General features: G+C 42.8%; 1 protein-coding gene and 1 pseudogene across 1 annotated transcript; both read right to left on the reverse strand.

The window, feature by feature from the left end:
• Nucleotides 1–1530: 1530 nt before the first annotated feature.
• LOC129352714 (caveolae-associated protein 4a-like) lies at nucleotides 1531–11150 on the reverse strand. Its single transcript, XM_055021826.1, has 2 exons — nucleotides 10602–11150; nucleotides 1531–2992 (listed from the first exon to the last, which is right to left on the reverse strand). Exons 1-2 carry the CDS (start codon nucleotides 11007–11009, stop codon nucleotides 2447–2449), a joined length of 954 nt encoding a protein of 317 aa, XP_054877801.1. The 5' UTR covers nucleotides 11010–11150; the 3' UTR covers nucleotides 1531–2446.
• A 5450-nt stretch (nucleotides 11151–16600) lies between these two features.
• The window catches only part of LOC129352706 (tomoregulin-1-like), a 37606-nt pseudogene continuing 35628 nt past the window's right edge, over nucleotides 16601–18578 (reverse strand).

An 18578-nucleotide genomic window follows, 5' to 3' on the forward strand; every position in this document is an offset into this window, starting at 1 on the left:
TCCTCCAGCTCTTGTTGCAGGTTTGCGTCTCTTTGTGGAGCAGAAATGGGTTTTTATATTTCTGTATCTGTCAGAGGAGACAAAGCAGCAACGTTTTACTTTATGAAAAGCTTCTGCTCCGGCTTTACCTGTGAACAAATTCAATCTCAGACAGACTCCTCGAGTGTTTGTGACACAGAAGGAGTGTTCACACTGAGAGAGGGAAAATGAAAACGTCTTAATGGAGCTCCGCTCTCCTGTCTTCACCCAAGGCTGTTCAGCAGATTGCTTCAAGAGTTCAATTGTGCTCGGCTAATGCATAACAAACAGATGAAGCAGAAGCAATCAGTCCGCCGCTGCATCCCCCACTCTTTCTCTCTGAAGTGCTGAAATAAATCAGAATTATGTTTTTTTGGTGGATTTGGCTCTGAGGAGGAATTCATTACAGACGTTTCTTCTGCCGCTTTGATGTCTGTCAAGCTGCAACAGGTGAAACATGGTAATATCTGCTTATAAAGGCAAAACTGGAGCTGGAATTAGAGCTGCAGAGCAGATCGCATGTAAAGCAGCGACTGCAGCACATTTACATGCACAAAGCTTCAGACCAGGGCCGGAGCTACAGGGGGCCGTCGGGGGGGTTAATACCAAACAATGACGTCAGACAGAAAAAGGTAGAAAGTTATGAGTAAATTCTGGTTTTAAAGATGAAAATCTGAAAATAAAATAAATTACAATGACAAAAGACATTTACACCTAAGCTAACATTTCTCCCAAGAGAAAACAGACAAGTTTAATGTTTTGTTGGCTTTTAATGGTCTCTGTTTGGTGTTTCATTCCTGCAGACGCGGCGCAGCGCCGACCAGCAGACTCACTCAGACAGACGGCGAGATGAAGACATGAACCAGCCTGATTCATGTCTTCATCTCTCCACTGCTCTGGACTGAATCTCTGCTGCTGGAAAACAGATTTTACTGACAAATCCTCAAATCTGGAGAAAAAACTTTGAGTCAGGAAGACAGAAAATGTTTTTTCACAGATAAAATCTATTTCCTTTAATTGTGAATAAATAAAAACTGAACAGAATGAGCTGAAGAGGACAAAGCAGAAAGAACAATGAATAAATGCTTTAATGGATAAAAATCAAACGTCAGACACAGAGATGAGTTTGAATGGAACCAGTCAAACCAGTTAACCACCTGAAGAAGCTCCTAACTAACTAACCAAACCCTACCGACCAATCAAAACAAATAAATCAAATTAAATAACCCATGAAAACAATCAATCACTACATGAATAAATCCATAACCAACTATCCTCTGGTATCGGGCAGCAAGGCAAAACACTAATTAACCAATTAAAGAACCTTATCAACCAATTAACTTGTTAAAAAACAACATAAACCCAACTAAATAACCAAATCAAAAATTATGAAAACATGTAACAGGAAGCCAACCAATTACCAGCTTCCTTTACCAGGTGAAGCTGAACGCAGACCAATTATCATTATTTTAATTTTCATTGTCCAAATAAATGATGACAGTAAAAATGAAACTGTTTCCGTAACAAATGTTTTATTGTTCGATTCAGGTTTTGTTACACAAACATTGAGAGAAACTGACAGTTTGGTTTTTATTCCTGTTTCAGCATTTAGGATTTTCTGAGTAACTGTAAAAAAAATGGATTTCAGACCCAAAATAAACCTAAATAACTTTCTCTACTGCAGTAAATGAAGAGCAGCAATACAAAAATAATAAAACAATATGACACAGAAAGATGCACTCCTAAACAAACTAATGAATTTCCTTTAAAAGCCAAATTTCTACTGGATTAATTCAGAGCCTCTGATGGTTGAAGAGCAGAAAGTTAAAAGTCCAATCAAAGCAGCGACTTCAGAAATGCTCTCAGGTGAATCAGGAAAAGCAGCAAAGGTTTGAAATCATGTTGGAGAGATTTCATCCTGCTGCAGCTCTTCAGTCGCTGTTTATAAAAACTCTCCATGAAACGGCAGATTTCTCCGTTTCTCAGGCCAAACGGGCAGAAATGTTGATTTTGTTGTTTTAAAACAGTTTGGTGTCAGAATGCTGAACTTTTCTAGAGTTAAATAAAAGTAACCTGTGTGGCGTTCAGGTGTGAGGGCGGCGTTCAGCGTCCAGCCACATGTTGTCTCTGAGCTCAGACAGAAACCAGTCTGACCCGCTGGAGGCAGTTTCACCTCCTCAAACTGGACGTTTGTACGGGATTATATGTACATTTAGTGTCAACATTCAGAATCCTTCCTGTCATCCTCCATCGGCTCTCCGACCCGCCTGGACTCACATGTTCTACAACCTGATCACGTCTCACCCTTCACATCGATACCTTTCATTTCACAGATTTTATCAATAATTGTCTAGATTTATTAATTGAGACAATCCTCTCACATCTCAGACCTGGTTCCTCCAGTGTCCACTTCCTGGTTCTCAGGACGTTATTCTGCCACCCGGGTGGCGCCGGCCTCCTCCACTGGCCCCTCCCTCTTGGTTTCTGCGGCGCTCTCCGGTTTCTCCTCCTTGGCCGGCTCGCCCTCCCCCTCCGCGCCCTCCTGGCCCTCGGCGACGGCCCGCTCTTTCTTCAGCTTGATGCGGAAGGTCTCTTTGGTGGGAGCTTTCTTGGCGATGTTCTCCTTCAGCCGCTCGCCGGACTGCTTCAGCCGTTCCCCCGCCTGCTGCATCTTCTCCCTCCTCTCCGGCGGCATCACCTTCTCCCCCAGGCTGTGGAACTTGGTGCCCAGGTTGTCTTTGGTTTTGCTCATGTTCTCCTTGGAGAAGGCCGCCTTCAGGGTCTCCGTGCTCTTCACCATGGACTTCTTGAGTCGAGCGGCTCGAGACGGGTCCGGCTCCTCGTCTCTCAGGTACTCTTCGTCGGAGGAGAGGTCCGCGGGGATGTCGTAGGCATCGGGCTCGATATCCAGGCCTTCCAGTCCAAGTCCTTTGGGAGATTTGGTGACAGCCACGGATGGGACCTCCGTCTCACCCTGAAGGACGCAGAGAAACCTGAGATTAACTGAGAAACCCGAGATTAACTGAGAAACCTGAGATTAACTGAGAAACCTGAGATTAACTGAGATTAACTGAGAAACCCGAGATTAACAGAGACCCGAGATTAACTCAGAAACCTGAGATTGACTGAGAAACCTCAGATTAACTGAGATTAATTGAGAAACCTGAGATTAACTGAGAAACCTGAGATTAACTGAGAAACCCGAGATTAACTGAGAAACCTGAGATTAATTGAGATTACCTGAGATTAATTGAGAGATGTGAAACTGGTCTCACAACAACTTAAAAACAACATTATTTTAAAGTTACATTTTTGTAATGACATTCTTGAGTAATTCTTTCAGTGGTGGAAAAGTGCTGTGAATTTTTCTCAAGGATTGTGTCAAATATGCATCTACAGGCTGAATGAAACTATAATAAAATGAAACTGTGTTTTCTCACCTGATATTCCAGTGAAATCAGTTTAATTTGGGATCAAACCTCCATCATCTGCTCCTCCTCCAGCTGCTGTGGCTGAGTCAAACCAGCCTGTTCCCCTCCTGACCTGTGGGGGCGCTGCACCAACAATCATTGAAGGAAACGACACACAAACCTCTGAAGACACTGAGAGCAACTTCCTGCTTCACCAGATGGAAACAAGATGGAGGCGTCAGAGTTTAGTGCTGCAGGATTTCTGTTTAGTCTTTGGCTGAAGACCAGGAGCTAGCGCTAGGCTAGCATGTTAGCTTTGGTCGTATTTACCCAGAATGCCTTGCGCTGAAGACGCGTTCACACCGCCCCAAAGGAACCGGACTTTCCAGGCAAACGGACTGCAGCTGGATGAACTGAACAGAGCTGGTGTGAATGCACCTTAACAAACATCAACTGCTGAAATACAACATTTCCAAAAGAATTAGTTTCTGATTAAAAATGTAACAAGCATTTGTCAAAAGGTAATAAAATACATTTTTTAATTATTATTAGTTTAGTTTTCATTTGATTGGGGGTGTAAATACTTTTGGACACAACAATAAATGGATAAAGAATCTTTGAAATAAATGTCAGAATTTTTAAGTTTTAGTGTCTGATTAATAATAATAAAACATTTTCCACCTGAACGTGTGTCTATTTAATCAAACAGTTTTTAGTGTTAGGAAGGGTTACCCTGAAGAAAGTGGCATTTTTTGGTGCTGTTGGCAGAGATTTCAACCTGTGTTAGAAATATTATAATTAACTGGATTAGCAGAAATAACCAGCTGAGGTCATTTCAATGAGATGGTTTATTTTACAGCTTCATGCTGCAAAGGAATTAAATTAAAGTCAAAACCTGGAGTTCATAGTAACTTCAAACATCTCCATTAGCTGATTAAGATGAATTTCTCTGAAATATTCCTGTTTCTTGACTCCTTCCCGTTTAGCGCAGATCCATCTCGGCGGACGGCTCAGTTGTCCAAGAGCAGATGAAACCGATCTGTTCTCTCCATTATGGATACATTTATTAAACCGAAGCAGCTCAGATAGAAACATTATATTCCTCAGAGACGCTGTCAGGCCTGCAGCCCCTTGTTTCTGTCTGATAACACAGCCGTCATCATGAGATCACGTTTCCCTATTTTTACAGAAGGTCACAGAGAGAAGGTCAAAAAGTGTAATAACAACCTCCCATCTGCTGCTCCTCTCAGGATTAATGGCTCAGGTATTTATAATTCCCTCAGAAATAATCTGACTGCAGAGACGCGCTAACAGTGCACATTAACCTCAGCAGGTATTCATCCTTTCATTTAAACATCATGTTTTCCTGGGCGAACAGAAAATTCCCCCGCTGCGCCTTTAGCTGTGGGAGCGAGTTAATCAGGCTGAAGCTGCGGCCACCTGCAATGATCACACTCATTAATCACAGAGGCGTTGTCAGAACGAGCTGAAAACGACACAATAATTACACCGGCTGGGAATGTGGGTTAGAGAATGTATTAATAACCCGAGAGGTGATGAAGGAAAGAGAGGAAGTTCAGAGGAGGCGATTATCTGAGCACAGAGAGCTGCTGGACAAAAACACGACGTTACAGGGCAAATTTACAGAGAGACGTTACAGAGAGACGTTACAGAGACTTTACAGAGAGACGTTACACAGACGTTACAGAGAGACGTTACACAGACGTTACAGAGACGTTACAGAGAGACGTTACACAGACTTTACAGAGAGACGTTACACAGACGTTACAGAGAGACGTTACAGAGCAACGTTACAGAGAGACGTTACAGAGCAACGTTACAGAGAGACGTTACAGAGCGACGTTACAGAGAGACGTTACAGAGAGACGTTACAGAGACGTTACAGAGAGACGTTACACAGACTTTACAGAGAGACGTTACACAGACGTTACAGAGAGACGTTACAGAGAGACGTTACACAGACGTTACACAGACGTTACAGAGAGACGTTACAGAGCAACGTTACAGAGAGACGTTACAGAGCAACGTTACAGAGAGACGTTACAGAGAGACGTTACAGAGAGACGTTACACAGACGTTACAGAGAGACATTACAGAGCAACGTTACAGAGAGACATTACAGAGCAACGTTACAGAGAGACGTTACAGAGAGACGTTACACAGACGTTACAGAGAGACGTTACACAGACGTTACAGAGAGACGTTACACAGACGTTACAGAGAGACGTTACACAGACGTTACAGAGAGACCTTACACAGACATTACAGAGAGACGTTACACAGACGTTACAGAGAGACGTTACACAGATGTTACAGAGAGACGTTACAGAGAGATGTTACAGAGACGTTACAGAGAGACGTTACACAGATGTTACAGAGAGACGTTACAGAGAGATGTTACAGAGACGTTACAGAGAGACGTTAGAGAGAGATGTTACAAAGAGACGTTAGAGAGACGTCACAGAGAGACGTTACACAGACGTTACAGAGACATTACAGAGAGACATTACAGAGACGTTACAGAGACATTACAGAGAGACTTTACAGAGACGTTACAGAGCAACGTTACAAGGCGAATATTGAGCATTTTGTTAGGTTTTGCTTTAGTATCAATTTTACAAATGAAGAAATATTTAGTCTGTTATAGCATCAAAATCTAATTATTATCTGTAGGACTTAAGATAAATGAAACTATTCAGAATGAATCAGATTCAGTTTCTGATCTGGTCACATATTGATAAATCAATCCAAGCTTTTCTCTCATAAAACAACTTTGTCTCATAATTTTACAACTTTATTTTGATCATTCTTAACTTTATTCTAGTAATTAAGAATTCTCTTATTCTGGCCCTAATATTCATCCAGAAATTAAAGCAAATAAATAAACTCTACTACTGAAGGTTTAAAAAGTCACAAAATGAGAATTAATATTTTCTACTCAATTATAACTCAGAGGAGTGTGGTGTTCTTTTGAATTTGACTAGGCCATTCAAACACATGAAAAGGTTTCGATCCAGTTTCTCTGGATGGATGTTTACAAATGCACACCACACTTTTCAGATTCAAATTGTTAAAAACTTTTGAAAAAACATCATTAGAGTTGGTCTGTTTTATAAAATCCCAATAAAATACCATTACAAGGTTCTCTATTTTAAAAGTGCTGCCAAAAACTGACAATGAAAAGATCTGCAAAGAGCAAAACAACATGAAAATTTAAGGGCTTAAAGATCAGAAGGACTCCTTAAAACACCAGCGATGTGCAGAGACTCACCGAACTAGAGACAAAACGTCAAACAGGCCTCAAAGAAACACAAACATCTCCAGAAATGATCTGCACTAAATGGTAAATGGACTGAACTTATATTGAGCTTTTCCAGTCATTTTGACCACTCAAAGCGCTTTACACTAGAGTCACATTCACACACACATTCATACATCGATACGCAGACCGGTAGGCAATTTGGGGTTAAGTGCCTTGCCCAGAGTCACATTGACATATGGCAGGAGGAAGCTGGAATCGAACCTACAACCTTCCGATTGCAAGACGACAACTCTGCCACACAACCACTAAAACCTCATTTCCAAAAATTATAAAAATATTTTAAAAAAACCCACTAAACCCTCAGATTAGCAGAAACTGGATCATAAATTAAATAAGAGAATCAGTAATTGATGAGATTAATATTTTACCCAGCATGCAGCAGGACCTCAGTCTAAACCATAACCTCTGAAATGAAACATTTTAGCAACGCGTGGCGAACGGCGGCAGCCATCGATCTCCGCCTGATTACCGGCCGCCGCCATCTTTCTTCCTCCAGTGGCTGCAGGAGGAACAACGCATCAGCTAAACGACAACAGATCCCTCAGGAGGAAACCCAACACCAGGTCGGACCGCCGGACTCAAACCGGCTGGACCGGGACCGGGCCGGACCGGGACCAGGCCGGACCGGGACCAGGCCGGACGGGACCAGGCCGGACCGGGACCAGGCCGGACCGGGACCAGGCCGGACCGGGACCAGGGGCTCAGGCCGTGGAGCCACAGGGAGAAAACGTTTATTCATGCTGATGTTCAGCTGAGGCTGCAGATAAAAACAGATTCATTCCTCAGCTACCAAAAAACGAGAACAAACTGCTGGCTTTAAAAATGTCCTGAAAATGGATTCAAAGGGAAAATAAATGCAGCTTTATGTGCTATGTTGACTTCAACTGTTATAAAAATACTACATATGTGACAAAAGCAATTTGTCTTTGTAATTTGTCACCTTGAAATTGTGTCTCTGTCTCTTTAAAAACGTCCTGAAGCTCCGCCTCCAGGACGTCGTCCCAACATGGCTCCTCTATTAAACCGTTATCGTTGTTACCAGCGTTCCTACAGTGAGCTCAGCAGCTCCACCAGATGTTTGCTAATTGCTGCTGGCTAGTCTGAAGGAGCAGTCAGCAGCTGTGCACAGTGGATTCACGTACTGCTGATGCAGAACATGAATAAAGCTAAAAATGAAAACTGAACTCAACACCTGAAGATGATTATAGTTAGTTTAGTTTGATGTTTTTGTTTTAATGAAATCCAGACTGCATCCATCATCAAAGTAGGCCACGCTGATGTCACAGCTACCAGTGTTTTATACGCTAAGGACTATTATTTCTCTGCTGCCCCCTGGTGGCCACAGAGCCCTGCAGGTCTTTTCTAAATATTTTCCATGATATAAATCTCCTTCTTGCTGCCCTGTAAAGCTCCAGCTGTCCTGCGTATGGATCCCCGGGTGGCGCTGCGCCCCAGACTGCGGGCGGCAGCAGTTTCTGGCCTGTCCCTCCTGGCAGCGGGAGAATGCTGCCATCCCAGAATAGGCCCCTCTGTCACAGATCCACAGCAGCTGTTCGCTGCACACTGAGCTCCGGTTTCCATTCTGCACACAGCCCAGATTTACTCAGCCTGCGCACAATCAAGATACTCCCAGAAAAAATAGGTTAGAAGATGCTAAATGTGCAAATGAAACGTTTAGTATGAAGAAGAGCTAAAAGAGGCAAAGCAGCCAGACAAGCAACTTGTCAACGATTTTAGGCAACTAAATCTTAAAAACCTGATTTCTTTGCTCTTATTGCTTCTTAATGTGTCCTGATGGTGGCGCTCAGCACAATGACGAGATAAGCTTCAGCTGAATGAAACAGTAGAAGAAGAAATGTTGGCGGCGGAACCTGAGATTTCAGATAAAATATTCAAAAGGATGGATGTTAGCATCACGGCTATTAGCATCACGGCTATTAGCATCACGACTGTTAGCATCACGGCGGTTAGCATCACGACTGTTGGCATCACGGCGGTTAGCATCACGACTGTTGGCATCACGGCGGTTAGCATCACGGCTGTTAGCATCATGGTGGTTAGCATCACAGCGGTTAGCATCACGGCGGTTAGCATCACAGCGGTTAGCCTCTGCGTGTTCAGAGAGGAGCTGCATGTCAGCAGATTTCAATAATTCACTAAGCTGATGAAGCTTCATAATCAGATCATCAATATTCCACCAGCACCAAAAACATAATTGCAGTATTTCCATAAAATAAGAAACAACAAAATCACGTGAATAAGTTTGTTCACACGATAAGTCATCATCCTCCAACCACTTCCTGTCTTCTTCTTCTTGGTGGTTTTCGCCTGGATGATGTATCCTAGTTAATGTTTATATTATTCTGTTTAAACTCACTGGGCTGAAACCCTCAGTAAAAAACGTCCAGGATGAATTTATATTAAAAATGATCTCCAGTGAAACCCCAACCCGACCCCATCCTCTCTGCAGCTCCACCTGCAGCACCGACCAGGAAACCCAGCAACAGGAACCAGCAGCAGCCCTGATTAATCCACTCTGGAAACCAGTTGGAAACCAGTTCATCCTCATGGACGACTGGTTTCCAATAATCCCAGTTCTCCCACAGCTTCCTCCACTGAATGCATAGTTACCTCTTCAGATGCATTCGATCCTCCCTGAGAGAAATTCATTCATTTATAAATGTCAGTTTCAAACGGAATATTTAGTTAGTAAGTTAAATATTTACTAAAAATCTAAATACTCAGAGCGAAATATTTAACTTTATGCTGCCTAAATATGTAGATCAACTCTGCTGTTGGACCGAAGCCGACAGAACCTGATCAGACAGAACCTCAGACAGAACCTGATCAGACAGAACCTGATCAGCAGCCATTATGAAGGTTCCTGCTGATTTGGACTTTTACGGGTCAGAACATGTTCCTGCATGTGGTTCATATCCAAGCTTTCATGCTGGCAGCTCCAACCTGCAGAGTCTCTCCTGCTTTCATCCGACCTGATCAGGGTTTGCTGCCCTCTCTCTGTAATGATGAAGCTTTTCCTATGAATTACCGCGTTAGAGTCGAGGGCTCTTATGAGTCTGAACTTCATTTCACAGCCCTGATGCTGCTGCTGCAGCTGCTCCTGCTGCAGCTGGTGCAGCTGCTCCTGCTGCAGCTGCTACTGCTGCAGCTGGTGCAGCAGTTCATCAGTTATCATCTGGTTCAGTTTTCCTTTATTACTTAATGACTCCATGGTTCCTCTTTTCTTTGCCTTCTTCACTGACTGAACTCAGATTTGAGCTTGAATGTTTTCAGTTTAGATGAGGTGCTGAGATCGATCAGGCTGATTGATTTTAAAATGTCGGCCTGAAGATGGAGAATCCCCTCAGCCACTTCAGTCCACTTTGATCAGTTGGTGTGCAAAAGTCTGAATGCATCAACCAAATTTTGGCCATTTCTTTCTCTGGTTGAAGTGAACCCAGGGAATGGACGAGAGCACAAGGCATTCTGGATAAATTCAACCAAAACAAATGTACCAGACTAAAGATAAATCCTCCAACCGCTAAACTCTGACGCCTCCATTTCTGTTTCCATCTGGTGAAGAAGGAAGCTGCGCTCAGAGTCGTTGTGTCGTTTCCTTCAGTGGTTCTTGGAGCAGCGCCCCCACAGGCCAGGAGGGGAACAGGTTGGTTCACTCAGAACCACAGCAGCTGGAGGTGGAGCAGATGGTGAAGTTCTGGTTCCAGATCAAACCATGCCTGTCGGACCTTCAGGTGGAAAACACCCTGGAACTGAACCCGGCCGTCTGGGTTCAGTCCCGGCGCTGGCAGCTGAACGGCGTCTCGTCTTACCTGGTAGATGACCACTCTGAACTTGTTGCGGGTCAGCAGCTCGTCCTGCGTCGTTTCCACCTTCTTGACTCGGATGTTCTGCTTCTCCACGCGCGTGCGGACCTCCTTGACGTTGGCGCTCACCTTGCGGGTCTTCTGCAGGAGCTTCTCCACGGTGCCGCTGGTGTCGCTGTGGTCTTTGGCCAGCTTCAGGACGTCGCCCTGGATGGTCTTGATGTTGTTCTCCAGCTCCAGCTGACGCTCCTCCATTCGCTGTTGGCAGGACTGGACGTTGTCGATGATGCCGGCCACGCGCTCCAGCAGCGACAGGATGGTGAGGGCGCTGATGGGGTTGCCGGCCTCGTCCTCCACCCCGACGATCTCCAGCTTCTCCTGGACGCCTGCCGAGCGCAGCTTGTGCTGATCCATTGGGGATGTTTTGGACAACGGAGTGAATTTGCAGGTTCGGTCTGAGGAGCGTTGGGGACCAGCAGGAGACCAGAGAGAGGCAACACCCAACCGCTGTGACCCAAACTCAGGTCTGGGCGCAAGAGAGACGGGAAACTCCACCTACCCCCCTTTAAAAATAGGTGTGAGGACACCGAAGGATCCTGATTCAGATCTCCATGGGACGTGGGCCAGGCACTAAACTCTGAGCCTGCAGAACCAAGCTAAAAATATGAGCTCCCTGTAAGGCGACACGTTGACATTTCAGGCGATGCAAGCAGCCCTCTGAGTCCTGCGCCGCTTTGTTACCCGCCATGTGCAGTGATTCATAATTTCCAATAATTTCCACTTCTGTTCCTGTAAGCAGCTGTGAAACATGTACATCATCAGCAGGAGTCATCCTGGGTTTCTGAGCGACAGTTGCAGCCATTCCTGCTCTGATGGCTCAGAGCAGCTCTGGCCTTTAGGCAGCAGAGTCCAAACATTGAGATCTGAAGCCGTTTATAGAGCTGAAGGCTCCAGAGTTCAGCTCTACAAGCAAATCGCCTCGTTTTCATTTATTTCAATGAAAATGTGCTGTGAAGCATTCAAATTAAGATCTGCTCCAATGCTAGAAATGACACTAAAGTGCTTTTATAGATCAGAATTAATTTTTAAAGTTGATCAGGAATTCTAGGACCCTTTAATTTGAAGTGATCACTTCCTGTTTTCCTGGGGTGCAGATATATCGTTACACAGGCGCCATTTTGATTTTTCTCCAAATGTTCCCGTCTTCTCCCAGATTGGATGTTTATTTCTCAGCTCATCTTATCCCAAGATGCATTGCTGGCTGAACGGGTGATTATTGTTCTTGAGAAGTTTTTAATGTTGATTCATTAATTAATTAGGTAACTTGTTCCATTTCTTCCTTTTGTTTATATAAAAAGCTCCAAATGGAACCTTTGTATTTGCATGTTTCTGGTACATCTGTATATCTGATGCACAAGCTACATCCGCTAACAGCAGCAATGGAAACTGATGAAATTGTCAACATTTAGCAATGCAGTTAGTTTCAATTTAATGCAAAAATACTTTATTTATTCAAGGTTCGGTCCAGGGAAGCAGAAGCCAAAATATTCAACATGTTGCACAAAACCTGCAGAAAGTTTGTGACCTGCAGAGAAGATCACAGAGAGTGGAGATGAAACAGTTCAGCCAAACAGCTAAAGCTGGCATGTGATAAAAACACACTAATCTTAAGAATTTAATGTAACTGGATCTTAATCTTGAGTGTTGGAGGGTCTTCAGGTCCCATGTGGCCCCGGAGCCGCCGGTTCCAGACCAACATGGCGTCCAAACGTTTCGTCACTGCGCTCAGCAATAACATGCTAAAAACTGTTTATAGTGATTTTCTTAGTTTCACCTGGTTGATCAGTGAAATTTTACGAAACCTATAAATCCTTAAAGATGGAGAACATGAAAATAATTTTGACCTGCTGTCTTGTTAAAAAAACACACAATTGAAACGTTTTTGGGATAAACTGTTGATTTCTGGTTTATTGGTCAAATTTTTTATCGTTCTTGATTTGCAGTCAGGGGGCCGATCAAAGTCGTTTCAAGGGCCACAAATGGCCCCCAGGCCAGACTTTGGACACCCTGATCTAGAGGAAAACGGTCAAAGATTCGTCTCAGACTGACGCCTGTAGGGTTCGTCCATCATGGTGACCATTTATCTGGTGATGTTGGATGTTTTCATCAAATCTTTGGGAGAGGAAACGCCGTCCTGCTGCCTGAGGTTTGGTGGAGAACCAGAGGCAAAAATTCCTGAACAATGGAGTCATGAGAAGCTGCTGAATGCAGCGGAGAGAACCGAGCAGCTGCTGCTGCCCCAACACACACACACACACACACACACACACACACAACCACACACACACACAACCTCACACACACGCACACACACAACCACACACACACACACACACACACAACCACACACACACACATGCACGCACGCACACACACACACGCACACACACACACACACACAACCACACACACACACACACACAACCACACACACACACACAACCACATACACACACACAACCACACACACACACACAACACACACACACACACACGCACACACACACACATACATACACACACACACCACACACACACACAACCACACACACACACACAACCACACACACACACAACCACATACACACACACATGCAAGCACGCACACACACACACACACACAACCCCACACACGCGCACACACACACACGCACACACACACACACAACCACACACACGCGCACACACACACACGCACACACACACAACCACACACACACACACACACAACCGCGCACACGCACACACACACACAACCACAACCACACACGCACACACACAACCACACACGCACACACACACACACGCACACACACACACAACCACACACACGCGCACACACACACACACACACACACACAGCCTTTAGCCTTTAAATATACATTTACAGGGTCTCAGACCCCCCTATTTGCCTCTAACCCCCCATTTGCCTCCATTCCCTCCCCTTTTGCCCTGTTTGCCTCTCGCTGCTGTGGTTTATTCGGCTTGTTCACATAAGCAGTTTTTAATTAGACAGTTAATGATGTTCTGGCTCGGCTGGCAGGTGGGTGGAGATTTATAATAATGGCCGAAGGCCATAAACAACCTCATCTGTCCCCTGTTTCCATCCACAAAACCCAGAGTTTCTGTAATTGGCTGATATGAGCCTGATGCTCCGGACCGAACCGTCTGCTTGTTACAGCAGCAGAATCACTGCAGGACGTTAATCAGAGCTCAGGTTGAGGCTCAGCACCAAACATCATGACATCTGGTCCAATAAACTGAAGGTCACCAGCAATATAAGATAACATGCAAACCAGAGTTTATTTTTCTGTGTGCTTCTCCATAACTGATTCAATAATGAGGTAAACATGACCGGCTACTTCCAAATCTAAAACATGTCAATTCAAACTTTTCACCTGTTGTTCTAACGATCAGTTTAATTAAAAACAGCAACAGATTTTTTCTTGCATTGAACAAACTGACCATCATGAAACTGTTTGTCAATTTGTGGATCCATTTGGTTTTAAAACTGATTATTGGACAAAACTTAAGAAAAAAACAAGGGTTTGAAATTAAGTTAGCGCATTAGCGTTAGCTTCCGCTACACAACATGTCTGCACAGCACTTTAGCGTTAGCGCAGCTAGCGTTGTGGTTAGTGGTGAAATGTGGCTGTTTGACATAAAAAATTAATTTACTGCTCATGTTTCAGGAGTCAGATGGTTCAGAAGGATAATCAGTGAAGGGAGAAATTTTAATATTTCTCTCTGTTGTTCTTTTAAAATGATTTAACTACAGAGAGAAATAATAACATGTAGAAAATGGAAAACAATCAGGATAAAACAAGTCAACCGAGCCGGAGCCTTTATAACAGCCTGACAAACTTTAATAATAATGATTTACGTCTCGCTCATTTAATGACCTATAAAAACTGGAATAAAACATAAAGAACAGACTAACAATGAAACCAGGGGAGCAATTATGTCTTTGTGGCGCTTTAATAACTCGAGCCGATTAAACTGCCAGGAAAATTGTGGCTCAAAGACTTTTTAAAGCAGCTCTGTTATTGTTTTCCAGGTATATGGAGGGGCTGAAATGAACAATAATATGAATATTATGCACAAAAAAACTGACAAGTCAAACACAAGATCACAGAGAAGCTATAAATCATCAACACAGCAGCAGTTTGATGTGAATAAAAACTGGTTTTATTTTAAAACAGCCTCTCAGGGTCTCCATGCACAACGACAACATGTCAAACACGCTTTATTCACAATGAGAGAAACGGTGGAAGAACCTGGAGACGCCCAGAAAACCCGACTCAAACAGAACAGAACCTCTGGAGAAACGATCCGGACCGCGGCACAAAAATCCAGTTTTAACGTCTGAATTCTTCACAAACAGAACCTTCAGTTCAAAGACACAAAAACCGATGAAGACCACATGCTGAGTCCTGATCAGTTTGGGTTTTTGGATGTTTTTCTCTGGTTTTATGTTAATTAGTGTAATAAATATGCAAATGAGCGTCTGTAAAGCTGAATAAATAAAGAAGAGTCGTGGACCAGGTTCCAGCCAACATGTCCTGCTGTCTGTCTGGGTTTCACACAGGAAGCCAAACAGATCACAAGTTAAAGTACTGAAATAAATCATTCAGCTGCTATAAATGTTCCTGAATGTCAGTTTTGTTTCCACTTGGAAGGTTTTTTTGTCAGATTTTTCATATTTAAATGATCTCAGTCACTCTGCTAGTTTTCACAGTAAGTGGTTCATATTCATGACTGGAGCTGCTAAAACTGAGCAGGTGTTTACAGACAGGGAACAGCGCCACCAGGTGTCGCTACAACCAGAACAATAATGTGTAATAATATGAAAACCTGGATTTCAGTTTCTCTGACCAGATTACATGAAGCCGTTCTGGTCAGACAAACCGCATTCAAAATAAAAAAGCTGAAAGCAGAAACATCAAAGAGGTTAAAATCATTTTATTAAAACTGCTTTTTTCCCTCCAGTCCCTGAGGAGAAATGTTAGACGTTTCATCCTGGGGATTTGTTTCATACAGGAAGATTATTGGTGACGCGCCACCTCCATGTTGTATTTATGGAGCAAATAATCGTTAAATCTTTGCTATTAATGGTCCAATATGATAACATTTAAATGTTAATATAACAATGTTTGCTGCTGTTTAATCACTTGGCTGTTTTTTGAACAGGATTTGCTTTAATGGTAGTTTATGGTAGTTTAATGGTGAAAGGCGTTTCGTTTGACATGGTTATTATACGTTTGGTCCAGAAAATGAGATAATTTAAAATGACTAATTTAAATTTTCCAATTGTAGGAACATTTTTGCTAAACCGCAAATGTGAGGCTAATGTTTCAAATGGTTAGCATACTTAGCTTCCCCTGAATTTTTCCATCTAACTTCTAAAATGTTAATTTATTTGCCTGTTTTTTTTAAGTGAATAAAGTTTGACATCTGTGTTGATGTTTATTGACTCTTAAACTGTTAAATATTTTCTTTTATGTCTTTTTTCATCATTTTATTCTGCTGATCGTAGCTTTTAATCGACTGGTCCTGCTAGCGATGGATGTTGTGAATTAGCTGCTGCTATAAACTCTGAGGCTCATCAGATCGTCTTCATCTGTTTCTTGTTTCTGTCAAATAAGCAAACAAATAAAAAAATACCGTGTTGATGTAGCAGTTTAAGGTTAGCTGAGCTAATGGTTATGATTAGTGCTTTAGTTTTAGCGCTAATCATAAACACAAGTTAGCGCTGCTCACCGCTGGGATCTACTGTGATGATTCCACATTGAATGAAATGTTTTCAGTTTTGCATGTTGAGAATCACTTGTATAAACGCATTATTATTATTCATAAACCACCAACATTTAATCACAAAGAAAAGCTGCAGACGTTGTTTCTGTATTTACATGATGATCTCTGCTGGAGAAAACATGACGATGATCTGACATGTCTGACTTTATTGGGAACAACATGAAAAAGGACAATGATTTACATCAGACTGACCCGTTTGGGTCGTTACATACATACCGACACAGAACCAAGAACTGGGCTCAAGACTTCAAAACGTTAATACGACAAAACAATGTAATTAAATTAAAAATTAAAAGGCAGTAATTACCTGCACACCACTAACACCTTAAAGACACGTTTCTATTCCTGTTTGTAGGAAACGGCAGAGCGGGCTTCACACATTCCCAAAGGGAATTTCTCAGTGGGTTTCCATGTGCTTGGAATGTGTCACAGAGAAGAAAATGCAAAATGAAAATAATATAAAACCTTTACACAACATTCAAAGACCCCAGACTTCCTCCATGTCAAAAAGTCCTTTGTTATGATCTTCAACTCCCTGTTAATACGAACAAGATGCAGAAAACATTCCAGCCTCTGAGCCGATCAGGAAACGTCCTCCAGAGGTCCTCGCCTTCCCACAAACCCACATTCATCGTTTCAACACCGGCGGGTCGGAGCGACCCAGACGGGTCCAAACATTTCCTGGTAAAAAGTTTCAACTACACCACAGTACACAGTTTTCACAAGTCATGCTAATTTACATGAACTACAAGTCAGAACCAAAACCAACGTAAAAACTATCGGCATTCCCGCCTTATTTAAAAAGATTGTAGGCTAAACAAAAACAATCCTTATAAATTATTAGCTTATTTAAACTGAAGCCTAAAAAAGAAAATTTCAAACCAAACAAAAAGAGCAAAAGAATCTATTGGAGCCTCAAAACCCAACTACGTTTGGTGATCAGCTGGACGTTATTAGTAAGGAGCAGAACAGGCGGGAAAGATTTCATGGATAAAAATCAATAGATATCACATTCCAGAGGGGCAGACGCTGCTTCGTGAGCCAGCTGACCGAAAGGATTTCAACAAAATGCCGGCGCTTGTGTCAATTCAGCTGCTTGGAAAAGAAAAATGAAAATCCACCAGGAAAGATAAGGCCTCTTAAATAAATATTTTGATTTTTCTTTTATTGTTTTTTTTTCCCCAGGAGAAAAAAAAATGTCCCGCTTACTGTTTAAAAAATCGGCATTCCTGCCTTATAAGAAAAATACTTATCAAAGAGAAGCGTCCGGAAACGAGGCTATACCATCCGGGAGTTCGTGTCCGAGGAAAAGTGGCCGAGGTTTTGTTTCTGCCGCCGGCCGCGGTTGTTTTTCGGACATTTCCTGGAAACAAATGGAGAAAAAAAAAACAACGTTTCTTATGTTTATCGTCACAAAAATTCAGTAAATAAGATTTTAATGCATCTTTATTTAAAAAGATTGCAGGCTAAGAATTTCTTATTTTTTAGTTTGAGGATAAAGTCATTATTACTATGGAGGAAATCTCATTTCATGTGATTTTAAATAAAACATTAAATGAGTTTTACAAATAAAGAAATACTTCAACTCTTTTGACTGCATCAAACCTTTGCTCTCATTAAAACATGTTTCCTTTTGTCAAACAGACAGTCCTGATGATGTGCTGTAATCTGATGATAAACCGGCGTTTCGGTGAAATCAGCCGCTCACCTGGTGATGCACATCACCACAGCAACGATGATGGCGATCTGCACGGCTCCGATGATGGCGGCGATCAGGACGTAGTGCAGCTTCTGTCCACTGGGGACCACGTACAGGATGTTGAAGTCCTGCGGCTCGTCGCACTGCGTGCCTTTGTACCCGGCGTCACACCTGCACCCGGAAACACGCTACGTTAGCAACATGCTAACAGGCCAGCAGCAAAAAGCAGCAAATTACTGCAGCAAAGCAGCAACAAAATCAGGAAATGCAGAAAAACATGTGCAAATTATTCCCATCGTTTTGTGACAGATAATTAATTACTGAGCAAACGAGCTGAAACATGACGAAACAATCCCAAAAACTCACAGCTTCAGTGCACAAAGCAACACGTTTGGTCCAGATTGGAGCTA

This window comes from Poeciliopsis prolifica, unplaced genomic scaffold (genome assembly GCF_027474105.1).
Source record: "Poeciliopsis prolifica strain line A6 unplaced genomic scaffold, Auburn_PproV2 SCAFFOLD079, whole genome shotgun sequence".
Lineage (NCBI taxonomy): Eukaryota > Metazoa > Chordata > Actinopteri > Cyprinodontiformes > Poeciliidae > Poeciliopsis > Poeciliopsis prolifica.

What these genes read in the sequence shown, in the direction of transcription:
- LOC129352714 (XM_055021826.1), bottom strand. Translation starts at nt 11,009, where the DNA reads ATGGATCAGCACAAGCTGCGCTCGGCAGGCGTCCAGGAGAAGCTGGAG. An exon ending in TCAGAGTGGTCATCTACCAG is followed by an intron (nt 2,993 to 10,601) that starts GTAAGACGAGAC and finishes TGCGTCCTTCAG; the next exon opens with GGTGAGACGGAGGTCCCATC.